General features: G+C 44.0%; 1 protein-coding gene across 1 annotated transcript in view; it reads left to right on the top strand.

The window, feature by feature from the left end:
• Positions 1 to 16,194, top strand: part of Aldh1a2 (aldehyde dehydrogenase 1 family member A2) — a 78,637-nt gene that overhangs the window by 54,784 nt on the left and 7,659 nt on the right. Inside the window, exons 8-12 of the mRNA XM_031344587.1 lie at positions 10,433 to 10,535; positions 12,218 to 12,402; positions 13,712 to 13,876; positions 13,985 to 14,142; positions 14,790 to 14,864. Coding sequence (XP_031200447.1) covers positions 10,433 to 10,535; positions 12,218 to 12,402; positions 13,712 to 13,876; positions 13,985 to 14,142; positions 14,790 to 14,864 — 686 coding nt within the window. The remainder of the gene's footprint in view (positions 1 to 10,432; positions 10,536 to 12,217; positions 12,403 to 13,711; positions 13,877 to 13,984; positions 14,143 to 14,789; positions 14,865 to 16,194) is intronic.

A 16,194-nucleotide genomic window follows, 5' to 3' on the forward strand; every position in this document is an offset into this window, starting at 1 on the left:
AACTCAGAAATCTGCCTGCCTCTGCCTCCCAAGTGCTGGGATTAAAGGCGTGTGCCACCATGCCTGGCCTGGTATAAGTCTTAATACTTTGCAGATCTTAACTCCAGCCTGTGGTCTCTCTAATCGCCTTAATAGTAGTTTAGAGAAGAACAGTTGTTCTTAGGTTTGAGGAGGTCCAGTCCAGCAATATTTTATTTTATAGATCAAGCTTTTGACATTATTGCTAAGAGACCTTTGTCTGCCTTAAGAACTCAAAGATGGCCTCCTATCTCTCCCTGTGGGCATTTTTGGCTTGGTTTTACATTTAAGTATATGCACTTTGAGTTAATTCTTGTGTTGTTATGAGGCAAAGATTGGAGTTCTCTCTTATTAATATGAATGACTGTAGTTGTCATCACTTCTTTAAAAGATGCCCCCTCCACTGGATTACTCTGTGTCTTTCTCAAGCATGAGTGTCCATATTTGTTTGGTTCTTTCAAGATTGTTCTGTTTTACTTATCTGTGTTTTCATTCACCAATACCACATGGTTTTGATGGCAACAGCTATATTAAAACAGGAGAAAATACAACAACTAAGCGCTCATTCTTTAAAGGTAGAGACAGTCTATGGGAAAGAGAGATAGAGGGGAGTGTGGTGATTTGACTAAGATGGTGCCCATAAGCACATAGATTTGAATGCTTAGTCTCTAGAGAGTGGGATTGTTTGAAAGGATTAGAAGGATTGGGGCACAGCCTTGTTGAAGGCGGTGTATCACTGGAGACAGGCTCTAAGATATCAAAAGCCCATGCTAGTCTCTCTCTCTCTCTCTCTCTCTCTCTCTCTCTCTCTGCTTATGGATCAGGCTGCAGCTCTTAGCTACTGCTCCAGTGCCATGTATGCTGCTATGCTCACTGCTTTGATAATAATGGACTAAGCCTCTGACACTGTCAGCCAGCACCAATTGAATTCTTGTATAAAAGTTGCCTTGGTCATAGTGTCTCTTCACAGTAATAGAACACTAAGACAGGGAGGAAGCCAGGAGAGGTTGGGAAAGAGAATCAGGTAGAAGGAGACCCATAACATGCTTGGCTGGTAAGGACATGTGCCATAGTGAGAACCATACTCTAGTGTGCAATGTTCAGCTAACTTTTTCCAGTGGAGTATATATTTGGTATTTCTCAAGGGAGGCTTACATTTGTTCAGAGGGGAGCCAGTTCTGTGGCTTTTGAAGTGTCATGTTTTCTATCTGAAATTACATTGGTGGCGAATGTCAAAGGACCTTATCTAGAACATGAAAATAAGGTTGTGACTATTCACAGTGATAGTGAGCAAGTGGAGGATGCTCACAGATAGACCACACTATCACATCCTCCTCATCATCCTCTGCCTGGTATTTATTCATCCATCTATTCTTTTTAACTTTTTTTGATTACTTGGAAATCATAGAATCTTATAGATCAAACATCACTTAAAAGATCACTTAAAAGTAGATTTGATCATGGCTTCTGTTAGGATTGCTCCAGGGAGAAGGAACCTATTGACACATTACAAAACATCTGCAATGGTCTGGAATAAGAAGTTTAGTTGAAGTGGCTGCCTTCCATTTTACTTCAGCAATAGCCTTTAGAAAGCAAACAGTACTCAGATTAAAGATAGGATCAGCTTCTCTTTATGCAGCTAAATACATAAGCAATACGTGTAAATATTTAATAAGTGAATATGAAAGGCTTCTTATAAACACAGAGTCAATAAACATCTTCAACAAAGTATGGGAAGACAGTTTGCATTTTGCTTGATATAATGTATTTTTTTTTCATTCAGTTAGATTAACAAACCATGATTTCATCATTAGTCAACAAGATAGTAGGGAGACCATCAAAGCAAACTCCAGGAGAGTCCAGATTGATCTGTGCCAAGCCAGTGTTTGTAGCTAGCAGCTGTGTTACCACGGATGCTAATTCACGCAGTGGGGCTCTCCTTTCATTTCCCAAGTGGGGTGACTGTCCTGTCCTATGATGCAGACCCATTCCTGCTGCTGGAGTGGTGAACCAGGTCAGCTCTCTTCTCCTGCTCCCCTCAGCCCTTGTAGATAGTTTGTGGTTTGGGGCAGTTTTAGCTTTTTTTTTTTAAAGCAGCAAAGAGGCCTTTTCCTAAGGTTGTATGCAATCCTGTAGTGAATCAAAGGATTTTTAATGAAAAAAAAAAAACAGTTTGATATGACAAAATGTTCAAATGTACAGGTTTTTAATTTTTTAGCTTTTCTTTTTAAAATTCTTAAGTCATGAATGTGAAGGAAGAAGAGGAAGTGTGGTTCTGCCTTGTCTGGCTGGGGTACTCTGGTTTCCTCTCTCATTTGCTAAAGTGAGGAGGATCCCGCTGTAGGCTCTCCCCACGCTGAGGCTGTATGACCAGGTCCTAAGAAGCCTGTCCCTTTGGCTCAGCTAGATGGTGGGATGTGCTTCTTTCTGATTTGAGTAAATCAAACTTCTTCCTATTAAAGTAAAGTAAGAAGTCAGACCTTCTGATTGTTCAGGCAGCATGTGTATAGTAGAGGATTGCAAATTCAATCATCAATAGGAGGAGAGGAGCTTGGCCCTGTCAAAGTTCTATGCCCCAGTGTAGGGGAATGCCAGGGCCAGAAAGTGGGAGAGGGCGGGGTGGCAGGCATGGGGAAGTGGGAGGCAACAGGGGTTTGTTTTGGTTGTTTTTGTTTGTTTCTTTGTTTTTTGGAGGGGAAACTGGGAATGGAGAAATTTACATGCAAATAAAGAAAATATCTTAAAAAAAAAAAAAAAAAAAGAAGTCAGACCTTGAGTTTTTCTTATTTGAAAAAAAAGATGGCAAAGTGGAGCAGCCAGGTGATTAGACTAAGTTGATCATATGATCCCGTGCATAATTGTCAGACTCTTAGATAGCAGAGGGATCCTAATCACAGCACACCTAGAGAAGAGGACTCACCACAGAGAGGAATGGCGGCAAGAGCTCGAAGCTCCCAGTGGGCATTCTAGGTCCAATCCATGCTCTGTCACTTCGTGGGTACCAGCCACTAGGTCATTTCGAAACCTCTTTTGAGTCCCATTTTCTTCCATCTATAAAATGGAGCAATAGCTCTTGCCTCTCGTAATTGCTGTGAAGATCAAAATAATGTGCGTGAAGACAAACAGTGTATAAGTGGCACTGAGTGAACAGTTAACGTTAAATGGAGCCATGACAGCAGACAAAGCTGTCCTTCAAGATGGGTTTTGGCTTGCTTTGTTTTTGACAACCCTCTCCCAAGTTCTTTTGCAGTTCTGGGAATTGAACCTGGGGCTTTGCAAATGTTACTGCCACTGAGCTATGTCTCTAGCCTGATCCCATGGTTCTTAGTGGAAGTAGTACATTTGAATACTCTTCGGATCATTTGAAAAATAGCCACAGCTATGTGCCCTCAAGCCTGGGCTATGTACACTCTTGAGGTAGAACACAGACACAGAAAAGGCTGTGAGTACCTCAGCTTCCCAGGTACAGTCAGTACTCCAGTTGTGCAGCCATCCCCCGCATGACAGGTGAGGCTAGAAGATCAGGAAGATCAGAAAGAGGAGTACCCAAGACCATGTTGGCTGCAAGCTCAACAGGGATGGGCTTCCCAGTCTCTCACCTCTGTTGCCCTCACTTCCAGAGTCCTCAGGAATAGCTAGGCTTACTGACTCAGCAAATGTGACTGAAAATTATACACACACACACACACACACACACAGAGTTGGGGGGAAGAACACCCCTGGACTGACAATTTCAGTCTGGTGAGGAAGATCCACAGCTGGTAAGCGAGTAGGGGTGAGAATTATGGGCAAAGCACAGCGGGTGGGAGGAGAAGGAGCCAAGCTCTGTGGGAAGGGTGGGAGAGAAAGCTCACTTCTCAGAGGAGGTGCCCAGAGGGAGATCTGCAAGGAGTTTATCAAGTAAGCCAAGGGAGGAAAGCCTTGCCAGGCAAATGAAGCAGTTTGTTCAAAGCCCCAGAGGATGTTCCAGGAAGAGCATGTGGTTTTGTGGGGGCTCTGGTGGTAGATGGGTAGTAGTGAGGATCGTGGGAACAAAGGGCAGAAACAGATTCATGGTTGTATTGATTTCCATAATCTGCCTTTTGCAGACAGTGCTTTGAAATTGCTGTTACCATGGGAAAGGTGCCTGGGTTGTTTCCTTCCGGCTAAAACAGATTAATATGGTTTGTCCTTGGTATTTCAGGACAAAAATGCCCACTTGGTGTTTTTTGTTTGTTTGTTTTGTTTTGTTGTTGTTGTTGTTGTTTTTTCCATTCCTATTTCTGTCTCATCTAGAACCAGGAAGTGCAGCCCTGAGAACTTAGAGGGAGGAGGAGAAGCAGGTTCGGAGACTAGGGTTCAGTTTAAGAAATGAACACATGCTAGAGAAAGTTGGCATCTTCAGAAAGTGGGCTGAGATCTTTCGTACAGGTCTGTTCCATTTTAAAAGTCACCTTACCTCTGAGAAGGGACCTACTTATATTAAGGTAAATAATTCATGAAAAATCTTATCCAACTTCAGAAATTATAGAGAGCAGACACCTTGTATAAAAATGGCCTTGAAAAGGCCTTTTGTGTTCTTTTGTTGTTGTTGTTCTGGATAACAAATTATTTTCTTTGTTGAGAGCCAAATTACCTTCCCTTTGCTGTGAACAGGATTCTGGAGTGCTGCGGCTCTCCACTCCTCGTATCAATCTTGAAGTCTATTCAAACAAGGATGGGAGGCAGAGTTGGTCTGTGCCAGCAATCCTGCTGAGAATTAGCCCAGTTTCACATGTGTGTGGGAACCCCCACTCACCACCCGTGCCTGCTTAGGGTACAGAGATAGAGCTGGAGTCTCCGCAGGGAGTGCGGCCTTAGGAAACAATGTGATAGGACACCATCGCTTACTCTTTCATAAAGAGTGCTGGGTGGAGAAACTCAAAACAGACCTGCTTTTGGGCTGCTCCGAGCAGCTGTGGTGCTCTTGGGAAGTGCTACTTCTGCTCCTTATAGCAAGAAAAACAGTCTCTGAGTACAGCCCCAGGAGTCCCATCCTTCCTTTCAACTCCAGTTAACCAGAGCGCTAAGGGGTGAACTTGCTGCTTGGGCTAGCTGAGCTTTCATTCTTCAGTTGAAGAAGCTGAAACCAGGGGAAGTGAAGGAGCAGTTCCAAACTGAACAAACTGCAGTCTGTTAGGAGCAGGGCCACTTTATGGTGCCCAGGAGGTTTCTCTCTTCCTCTCCTCCCCTCCCCTCTCCTCTCCTCTCCTCTCCTCCCCTCTCCTCCCCCTCCCCTCTTCGCTTCTCTTCTTTTCTGTTAAGGCAGTCTCACCTTGTAACTCTAGCTGGTCCAGAACTAGCTATATAGACCAGACTGGTTTTAAACTCAAAGATCCTTGTGCCTCTGCTTCTTGTTTTTCTTTGTTTGTTTGTTTGTTTTGTTTTGTTTTTGGTTTTGTTTTGTTTTGTTTTGTTTTTTGAGACAGGGTTTCTCTGTATAGCCCTGGCTGTCCTGGGACTCTCTGTAGACCAGGCTAGCCTCAAACTCAGAAATCTGCCTGCCTCTGCCTCCCAAGTGCTAGGATTAAAGGCATGTACCACCACCGCCTGGCACTTGCCTCTGCTTCTTGAGTGCTGGCTTTGAAAGTATGGGCCATCAGAAGCCTAAGACTTCTGATCCTTAGGAACCAAACTGCTCCACAGACCTGCATACCATTCTACTTAGCCAGGCATATCATTCCAGAGTGGCATGGGGAGTGGTAAGAGTGTGCTGTGAAACCTTTTCACATTGCAAAAGATGGTGAACTGAAGCCAGGTTCTCATGACTTCTATTTATGCTATTATACAAGACTTCATTTCCCAAACTCTGAGTATTCTCTTTTCATCTGCACATTGCCTATTTCATTCAAATGAGGATGGCTTTCATATAGTTTGCCCATTATCTTGACCCTTAAGACTCTCTTATCCACCATGCACTTCCCACCTTCTGGACAAGTAAGAAAGGGTATAGAGTAGAGAACCATACCCAAACTCTCCACCCTAAGAAGGTAGTTAACCTCAGGGATATTTGTCTTATGTTTTCAATCACTCTTTCTTAGACTTTCTAATCCCATAGGTTTGGTCTGACACCTTCCTAAGGAATTGTGTATGCAATGCTTTCGCTTGGTTGGCATGGTTTGCAGATAGATTAGCACAGGTTCTCCCTGGAGTCTGACTTTAATCACACCACTTTCCCCTTCTTTGGGGTTGCATTCATTGTTTTCCCTTTGTGGTGATAGTAGTAAGGAACACTTCCTGTTTGGGATCACTTAACCTCTCACTCTCTGATCCAGGGAAGATTCATGGGTTGGCAGTATTATTTGTGGGAGAGCATTTGGTCATTAAGCTAAATATCATGGGTAGGCAGGCATATGATGCCTGACCATGCAATTAATAAAGATTTTTGCACCCTTGCACTGACTGTGTTGGTTTTAGTGAAGAACTCTGTAAATGTTAAAGTACCTCTGTGCTTTAATCTATTTGCATCTAATATTAAATTAGAACCTATTTGGGTCTAGTACTAAATTAGACCCAGCTTTTTAAAAGTGCACTGCAGAGCCAGCCACACTTGTTGGACACCTTCTAGGTTGACATAGGAGTCTTTCTAGCTGCAAGTTCCTTGTTGGCGAGTGACTAAGCCAGCCTTGCTCCTGGCAGAGAGGAGAGCTCTGAGGAGAGCTCTGAGAAGACGCTGGATGCTGGAGGTCTGGGAGCAGGTGGATTTTTAGAATTGTTCTGTTCTGAGATCACTCCAGATGGAAGTGCTCCTCTCATTGCTACCAAATCTCTCTCTCTTGAGGGCTGAGCTACAACTTTGTCTACAGACAGAGAGAGAAGGCATTATTCATCTCATATTTGCCCTGCAGTATTTATCATAAATAATCTTGGTTTCTAAGGAAAGGCCGGCCCTGGAAAAAATATTCTCTGATGAACATGGACTGTACAGTTACTGTAGCCATGAAAATCACTGGACAGTGTACCTAATGGCAAAACCTGACACCTCACAAAACAGCCTGATGGTCCATTCATCCCTGATGAGTGTCAGGGCGTGGAGCTTAGAGAAAAGCAGTACCAGCTGAGCTGGTACTTTCTTCACCTGCCCTGGGCATTTATTTATTCAGCCTCTTGCTCAGTGTAAGATCCATGGCTTCTCCTTGATGCAGCTTCTTTCTTAAATGCAGGAGCTGCTGTTTCTCCTTTCCATCAGTTTGTGATATAATGGTAAGATTTGGTGGTTTGTGACACACACTGCGTTCTTTTTTTTTTTTTTTTTTTTTTTTTTTTTTTTTTCAGCTTTTAGGAACTTTATTTTCCTCCCACCTTTGCCCCCTCTGCTCATGTGTCTGCAGAGGAGCTCAGGACCACTCAATGGTGGCTCTAACCCATTTGGTGGCCCGCGCTGTGGGAGCTGCTGACCAATCCTCAGTGGCTGGCCGTGCACTCCAGTCTTCTGTGGGGAACTGCTGCATGGGCACAGAGGGCACCTGCACACCATCAGACCAGTCAGCCACCTCAGGCTGAGCAGTCCGTTCTCTCTGCAATTCCTCCTCTGTCACAGCCTCTCAGCAGCAGCCTGCTCCTCCTGCTCAGTCTACTCTGGGACTCTGTAGAAGTAAAGATCAGGCATAACCTCCCATGGGTGCTCATGGGACATAGTACCTCACAAGCACAGTACTTTCTGGGCCAGCGTGCCCCACATCAGACACACTGAGTGAGCTCCCTTTTGTTCCATGGATGGGCACTGTCCATAGAGGACAGAGGAGAATCTGCACACACTGTATCCTTTGGCAGCATAGAAAAGGGGGCAAAACAGAGGACAAAGTAGAGAGGCTTGGGTGAGCCCCTCAAGCTTGGACCTACAGTCAACCTGCTACTGACCAGCTAGGTAACCTGGTAATTAATGTTCATTAGCTTCTGATTCTTAAATGTGTTGTTCTCTAGAATGAGAAAATACATCCTGCAGGTGGTTTGTGCATAGCATAAATGAGTTAGGACATGTAAATGTCTGCCCTAGACTTACACCATAAGTGGCATGTTCATGAATTCCAGTAACTGTCTTCTGTAACAATTCAGTTATTTATCTCTCAGGACTTTAGAATGGAGACCCAAGCACATTGAAATTCCTCACAAGAGTAAGCAGTCACAGGAGGCCAAGTCTTCAGGGACTCCTCAGAGGTGCTGGCCTGGAGTCTAAGAGTGGCTAGTTCATGAACTGCCCATAGATGGGTTCTCCTTGTTCCTGGTGTCTCAGGTTCTAGTCAGAACTTCTACTTCACACTGTTGTCCATCCCACCATAGGACTAGAGACTGCTTTGTGTCTGTGTGTTTTCTTCTCAGAGGAGAGTGAGAACATGCTTGCTTGTCTAGAAGCATGCCGTTTACTGAGCCCATCTTCCTTGTTTGTATAGAGGTAGAAGAGATCTAAGCTAGGACAGCAAAGGAAAACTTTGGCTAGTGAACCAAAGTCGGTGTTTCGATATTCAGGACCTGATTTTAGCATTTTCTACACCTTGATGAGAAACATTTTTACGCAAAGCAAGAAACTGATTCTATGTATTTCAGAGCTATCCCTTCTCTGAAAACAACTAATATAACAATTCAGTTATCTATCTCCCAAGACTGTAGAATGTGCCCACAGAAATAACAAAGAACATGGAGACCCAAGCACAAGAGTAAGCAGTCACAAATGGCCAAGGCTTCGGGGACTCCTCAGAGGGTCATCTGGAGAGACCTGCATTGGAAAGTCTGGTGGCTCCTACTCTTACAGACACCTGGCTATCTGTGTCTGCATTAAACTTGTAAGGACAGGCCCTCCTTGCTACTCAGCCCTGAATATAGTTAGGATGTATAGGCACTTACAGTGTTCTAGGCTGGGTCACTGTATCTCGGCACATCTAAAATCTGATGCACATAGTATTCTTTACCTCCATTTACAGAGGAGGGAACCAAAGCTCAGAAAGCTTACTAAATTTCTCAAGATCCCTCAGTCAGTTGAGCATAAAGGCAATGAAAACTCTGGGTAGTCTAGCTGGGAGCCTTTTCTCTTAACGACATCTCTCCACTGCCTAAGAATTCACTATCCTGCTACAAAGTCTCAGTAAAGTGGCTAAAACACCAGAGCTTTCTAAAAGTTTTATTTATCAGTAGAACGCCATACAAGTGACATTCCTCAGCACAGGACCAACCTGCTGTGTAGGCTACATGACAGCTCAGCCTTTTCCATGAAGTGACCTGTGTTCTCCAGTGTAATACCCCATTTTACAGCTGGATCCTCTTTGGCCATCACCGAGGTGTAGCTTTTGCACAGAGATCCATCGGGGAACCTCTGCCAAAGGGAAGATGAGTCATAGCACAAACTTGACAGCTTAGCCACCCGCATTGGGCATGGTGGGGCACATATGGCATTGCAGAGAGGTCTTGTGCTGGACATGGCCTTTATACTCTTGCTGGCATCAATGAGTGGGAGTGGGCCGTCTCCAGAGAGTGTCACCCCTGCTTAGGCAGACACTGAGGGGTCTGGCAGCTTCAGTCTTCTGAAAGCATCCTCCGCCCCTGAGGCAGCATGTTCTTTCTTGAGTAGAGCCTCTCCGTGGCACATGCCTGTTTCCATTCAGCACATCCAATTTCATCATTAGTGTCAAGTGTAAAGTTTTTTGGTTTTTTTTTTTAAACTGCCTCTTGGTCACTAGAATTCTAGATGAATAAGCATTTACAATGTCACACTAGGTATCACTCCCAAGTATCTAGAGCACTTTAACTCTAGCCCAGAGCAGAGGCAAAGGTAATTTTGGAGGTAAATGAACAGCTTTTTGTTTTGATATGGTAGCTTTCAGGCAGGGTCAATTGGCCTTTTTTAAAAAAAAAAAAAAAAAAAAGATGTATTTACTTATTTTTATGTATGTGAGTACCCTGTCACTGTCTTCAGACATACCAGGAGTGGGCATTGGATCCCATTACAGATGGTTGTGAGCCACCATGTGTTTGCTGGGAATTGAACTCAGGACCTCTGGAAGAGCAGTCGGTACTCTTAACCTCTGAGCCATCTCTCCAGTCCCGTCAATTGGCCTTTTACCCCCAGAAGCTAGAGCTCCAAGGAAAAAGCCATAATGTGATGGTGAAACCTTTAGCCATGTGTTGCTAACCCTAACCCTGATTTGTCTCCAACAAAATCTTCTAGCCCATACCTTCCATGATGAAAGGAAAGCATTCTTCCCATGCTCTTCAGCATGGGCCTTCAACTGTGAATGCTGCCTATGTTTTGTCCTCCTAAGTTGACCATAAAAGTTGTCCCTTGGGATTATTTTGCCTTTAGCATCAATTACCTACCATGTCCTGTTGTTCCTGGAGCTGGCTCAGACTGCTGACTGCAACAGTACAAGATGTGCCAACCCTCTTTGCATTCCCTTCCTTTCAGGTTGGAAAGCTTATCCAAGAAGCAGCTGGAAGAAGTAATTTGAAGAGAGTAACCCTGGAACTTGGAGGGAAAAGCCCTAATATTATTTTTGCAGATGCTGACTGTAAGTGGCCCACAGATCTCTCACATGTCCCAGAATGCTACCCTTCACCTTCCTCTTCTGTATGTCCTCTCTGTATGTCACAGACTATCCAGAGTAGTATCTTTGAAGTAAAGGGCACCCCAATATTCTGAGGAGAAAATCATTTAATATAGGAGAAAGAACACCTAGTCAACCACTGAACAGTTTAGGGCCATTTTGACTCTGTGATGTTATAGAATGAGGTAGAAAAGATGAAGGTTTGGTCATTAACATGTATTGGAAAGAGCAATATTCTATGACTCTGGCACCTCAAATAGTCCCTGCCTAGATTCAAGAAATCTGAAACTTCTCAATTAGGTCTAGTGTCTGGTCAGTCATCAAAAGTAAACGCTGCTTCCAGTCCACTGGCTACATTTTCCCAAACCCATGCCAGCTTCTCTGCTTATTCATGCTAGCTTCTTTCCCTTGCTCCTGAAACTTTGGGTGGGACAAACCTTACAGAAACACAGATTGGTAACCTAGGAAACACTCCAAGAAGAAGACCTCCTAGTCTGTGTGCTCTTATCTTGAAAACCTCTCCAGAGCAAAGTTGCTAAACCCTTCAGTCCTTCTTTTTCTTCCTCACACGTTTCAGGCAGCACTCTTCCTCAGTTCTAAATGGGAGAAGTTAAGAGAGAGAAGGCGGACTGGTTGGACCGTGTCCAACCTTGGGGTTTGCTGAGTTCACCTTTAGCTTCCTTGTCAAGATTAGAGATCTTGGGGCTAGAGAGATAACATGTGCTGCTCTTCAGTGGCCCTGAGTTCCATCCCTAGCATCTATGTCAGGTGGCTCACAGCTCAATCTTCAGTGCACCTGCATGCAGACAGAAACACCCATATATAATTAAAAAATAATAAAAAGTAAATCTCAAAAAAGTCAGAGATCTCGCACCGCTTCTCTTGAGGAGTAGGCAGTGTGCTATTATACTAGTTATTCAGTCTGTCTTCTAGCTAACAGCACACAGATTGATCAATATTATCTAGAACTGTAAGACGTCAGATAGGTGGGGAAAGAATTATCACACTGCTGTTGAATAATTCCATATTTAGAGGAGATGTAGTATCTGCAAAGAATCACTGCTGTTATAGTTTAATCACCAAAATTATAAGTAAACATGTAAGATCCAGTTGACAACAAGTCCTATTATATACATTTGGGCAGCCCCCTAGTCAAATGTATAGAATATATGTTTACCTTTCCATTTATTATCCTCAGCTTAAAAGATTACATTAAAACTCTGATTTCTGATTTTCCTTAAAACTGGAAAGGTTTGGTAAGCTCTGATATGCATGCTAAGAGTCAACTCGGGTGGCTTTGTTCATCTCTATTACATTTCCTGATCATGTGGAAGACTCATTTATCATCCTGGGTTTTTTGTATAGTGAAATTTAAATTTTCTGTTATAAGTGATGAGGGCTGGTCCTTCTGTTTGCAGAAACAAGAAAGAGGCTTAATGATATGAGCTTGTTCAAGTTCACATAGCAAGTATTATCTTGTTCAAACACAGCTAAATTATGTCCTCAGCCCAGGGCTACTCACTGGCATAGGCCATGATGGGCAGGGCATCGCATCTGGGCCTTTGGAGTGGAAAGGAAGGTGGCTCCCTAGGCAAGCCAGGCCACAGGGAAGGCTGTGTTGAGAACATGGATGCTTCCTCTTGTAGTGGACTACGCTGTGGAGCAGGCTCACCAGGGTGTGTTCTTCAACCAAGGCCAGTGCTGCACCGCAGGGTCTCGCATCTTTGTGGAGGAATCCATCTATGAGGAATTTGTGAAAAGAAGTGTGGAAAGGGCCAAGAGGCGCATTGTGGGGAGCCCCTTTGATCCCACTACTGAGCAGGGTCCTCAGGTAAGAAACCAAAAGAATTACCCTTGTGTAATTTAATCTGGGTTGGCTAGCACACTGTGTGCTAATAGGACCTAGTGAAACAATCTCTTCTGCTTTCAGCCGCCTCCTTATCTTCATAGTTGAAAATGCAGGCACTTTCATTTCATAGGTATTGCCTCTCTTTATATGAAACATAACCTCCAAAGAGCTATGGAATCAGATTGAATTACATAAGATATATTTTAAACTTGAGGGGTGAATTAAGCAAAAAGATCTCTGGGCATAGCAGGGTGGATTTTAATAATGTAGCCCCACCCCCAGCCTCCTAGCCACTTGTCAGATACTCAGATCAGGAAAGTGGACATCTTCTCAGACTTTTTTGCTCCCTACCAACTGCCCACAATTCTCTCTGCTCCTTTCAGTAGTCTATAGCACGCAGGAATGGAAGGTTGGCTGAGTAGAAGGAAGCTCTTACTCTGACTGTGTTGTACCGTAGTGCGATGGAGACATCAAAAGTGTGCCTGCGATGGAGACATCAAAAGTGTGCCTCCTAAGCAGCCAGGCTGCACACTTGAGTATGCTGGAATATCTATAACCATCAGGATAGGTTCCCAAACCTGTGATTTTTAATCTAGTCGGGGTCAGAATTTGCAGGGGTTTATCTGAACCAGCTCTCATCTGGGTCACTAGACATGAATTTTCTAGCAAAGGAAACCACTTCTCAGCTTGGGAACCTCTGGTGAGAAGATTGATATTCTAGCTAAGAAAACCTGGGTGAATATAGTTTCTTACGTCATTCACCATAATGACTGAATGACAACTTCAGTATTGGCTTTTTTTTTCAACCAGGGATCTTGCCCTTAGGAAGTCTAATTCACTTCTCTAAAAAGGCAAAGCAGGAATTCCTCTAAAGATAAACCCAACAGTAACTTACCGCAGTGCTACTGAGAGAGGCTGTGTGCAATTCATTGTTTTTGTCTTTTTAATGTTAGTATATGGTAGTTAATTACTCATCTGAATAGAAGTATCCTTTATAAGAATATATAAAGAAGTATAAGTATTCTTTATGGACACTGTGAGTAATCATTAAGCCAGGCCTCTAGCATTCCGATAAGTTTTAAAAGTCTTGACCTGGTATTTCAGGTTAGGCAGTCATCAGAGCTCATTGGATTCCTCCTCTGTGAAGTGCAACCATATAAAATTTCCACTTTTTCGTTGTTCAAAATGTAGTAGGCAGTATCAGTTTCATCTGATTTGACTGGATACAGTGAGATTTAGGGAAGAAAATCACACAAAGGGGTTCATGAGAATGTCTGTATTTCCCCTGTAGATTGATAAGAAACAATACAACAAAATCCTGGAGCTCATCCAGAGTGGTGTGGCTGAGGGCGCCAAGCTGGAGTGTGGAGGCAAAGGACTGGGAAGGAAGGGGTTCTTCATCGAGCCCACCGTGTTCTCCAACGTCACTGACGACATGCGGATTGCCAAGGAGGAGGTACCACTCTGTTCCCAAGGAAGCCACACCTTTCCTCGGGTGTTCAGAGCATTTGGACAGTGATCAAGTTTTAATACTTTTCATCTTTGCATATACTATTTGTTGCAGATCTTTGGTCCTGTTCAGGAAATTTTGAGGTTCAAGACTATGGATGAAGTTATAGAAAGAGCCAATAACTCAGACTTTGGCCTTGTAGCAGCTGTCTTCACTAATGACATCAACAAGGCTCTCATGGTGTCCTCTGCAATGCAAGCTGGGACAGTTTGGTAAGACTTATATCCACTGGTGATGTAAGGAAGCCTGTGTTAGTTTGTGCTCCAGTACAGTCACTAAATACTAACTTTATTTCAGAGAGGGGAGGCAGTTAGTCCAGTGAGCATGGTTAGACTCCTGCAGGGCCTTTCTTGGCCATGTTACCTCATGGCAAATGGTAGTGGAAGAAGAGGTCACATGGCCAGAGAGAAACCCAAGAGCAAGATTTAGAGGTGGGGCTTGCTCTTAAGAGTACCTTGCTCTTGTAGGAATTACCTTAATCCCTTGCTTCTAGGGTAGCTCCCCCAGGGAAAAAGGAGCCCCCACTAGGTTCCACCTTTAACAGTTCCCCCTTTCTCCAGCATCACAACCCTGGGGACAAAGCTTGTCAATATGTTAGCCCTTGAGGGACAAACAACATGAAAACTATGGCAGGGGTTACAGTTCTCAGGGGCCAGGGTAACAGATAAGGGTCCTCTGCAAAGATGGGGAAACAGATGGCAGTCAGACCTCAGTCTGAGAAAGCTCTCATTAACAAGGCCAGAAAAATCAATTATTATGAATTTTTTACTTTAAAAGAAAAGTTTCTTAAAGAAATACAGCAGTTGGATTATTTCTGTGAGGTAAGATTCATATTAACAGTGTTATTTTCTTCTTTTAGGATCAATTGTTACAATGCCTTAAATGCCCAGAGCCCCTTTGGGGGGTTCAAGATGTCTGGAAATGGGAGAGAAATGTAAGTGTCAGAGATTCTGGTGTCTGCATGGATGGGTTGTGTCAGCACAGAGGGTGCTGACAAAACAGTTTACATCACCTCCACGCCTCCATTCACAAGCTTTGTTTATGCTGCTGGGACAAGGTCTCATTCTGTCACTTAGAAATACCTGGAACTTTGTAGTACAGCTAACCTCAGACTTACAGTAATTCTCCAGCCTGTGCCTCCTGAGGGCTGAGATTACAGGTGTGAGCTACCATACCGAGCTTAATCTAACATTTTACTGAACATAAACTCATGTAAGCTGAATATCACTTGGTACTAAAGTGAGCAAGATGCAGCTCCCTCATACTCGCAGTGGGCAGAGAAAACAGATCCATGATTCAGCTTCATCCTGTAAATAGAGAGGGAAAGCTCCATGTTGTCTGGTGAGGGCAGAAAAGACCCCAGCCCAGGGACACACACTACTGCAGTTTTCAGGGCTGGCACTCAGTAACTGCCACGCCAGGGCCCATATCCTTCACTGTGTCATTACAAGTTTGGAACCCTCAGGTTGGTGCTCTAAAGCATGAGAGTTTGTGTAAAGCCTGGACGGCTTGTTTACTTTCATCCTCCAGAACAAGATCGGTAGAGCTCTGATCCACAGCTGGCCAGATTCCCATGACTTCTGTACCTACACGGGGCTAAACTCCTGGTTCCCATTCCTTTTGTGCCCATCCAGGTCTTTTGTTTGTATCACCTGCTCATCCCAGTAGATCCTCTAAAGTTGGGAACTGTGGGATTAGAACATGGGCATGGGGAGTCTGCTGAGGATATCAACTGAACACATCTCAAGGCCTTCTAGGGAAGTTTATTGGGAACTGAGGAAAGTTTTGAAGGCTAAGGTGCTTAGCATATAGTTGTCTTGGCAGAGCCTAGTGGAGAAGATGAATAGAAGAGCTCTGTATTAACAGTAGCGGGTGTTACTTTAGTCACTTGGGCCACTACAACACAACCTTCTTCTGGCAGTGTAAGCATTAGGAACTTACTGCTCATGGTTCTGGGAACTATGTCCAAGGTCAAGGTGCTGGTAGATTTGGTGTCTGGGAAGGGCTCATTTCTCACAGATGGCACTTACCATGTCTTCATGAGGTTCAGAGGAAAGGAAGTATGCTGGAGCCTATCCTAGGAGGGCTCTGATCCCATTTGTTAGGGTGGAGCCCTCATGACTTAATCAGTTCCCAATGGCCTGGCCCGCTTGTTAATACTATCACCTCGTGCAGTGGGTTCCAACATACACATGTTGGGGTGACACAAATAGCTGGACCTCGGCAGCTGCCTTCAGCTAAGTAGCTGTTAGCTGCTCTTTATC

Source organism: Mastomys coucha, unplaced genomic scaffold (genome assembly GCF_008632895.1).
Source record: "Mastomys coucha isolate ucsf_1 unplaced genomic scaffold, UCSF_Mcou_1 pScaffold23, whole genome shotgun sequence".
NCBI classification, from domain to species: domain Eukaryota; kingdom Metazoa; phylum Chordata; class Mammalia; order Rodentia; family Muridae; genus Mastomys; species Mastomys coucha.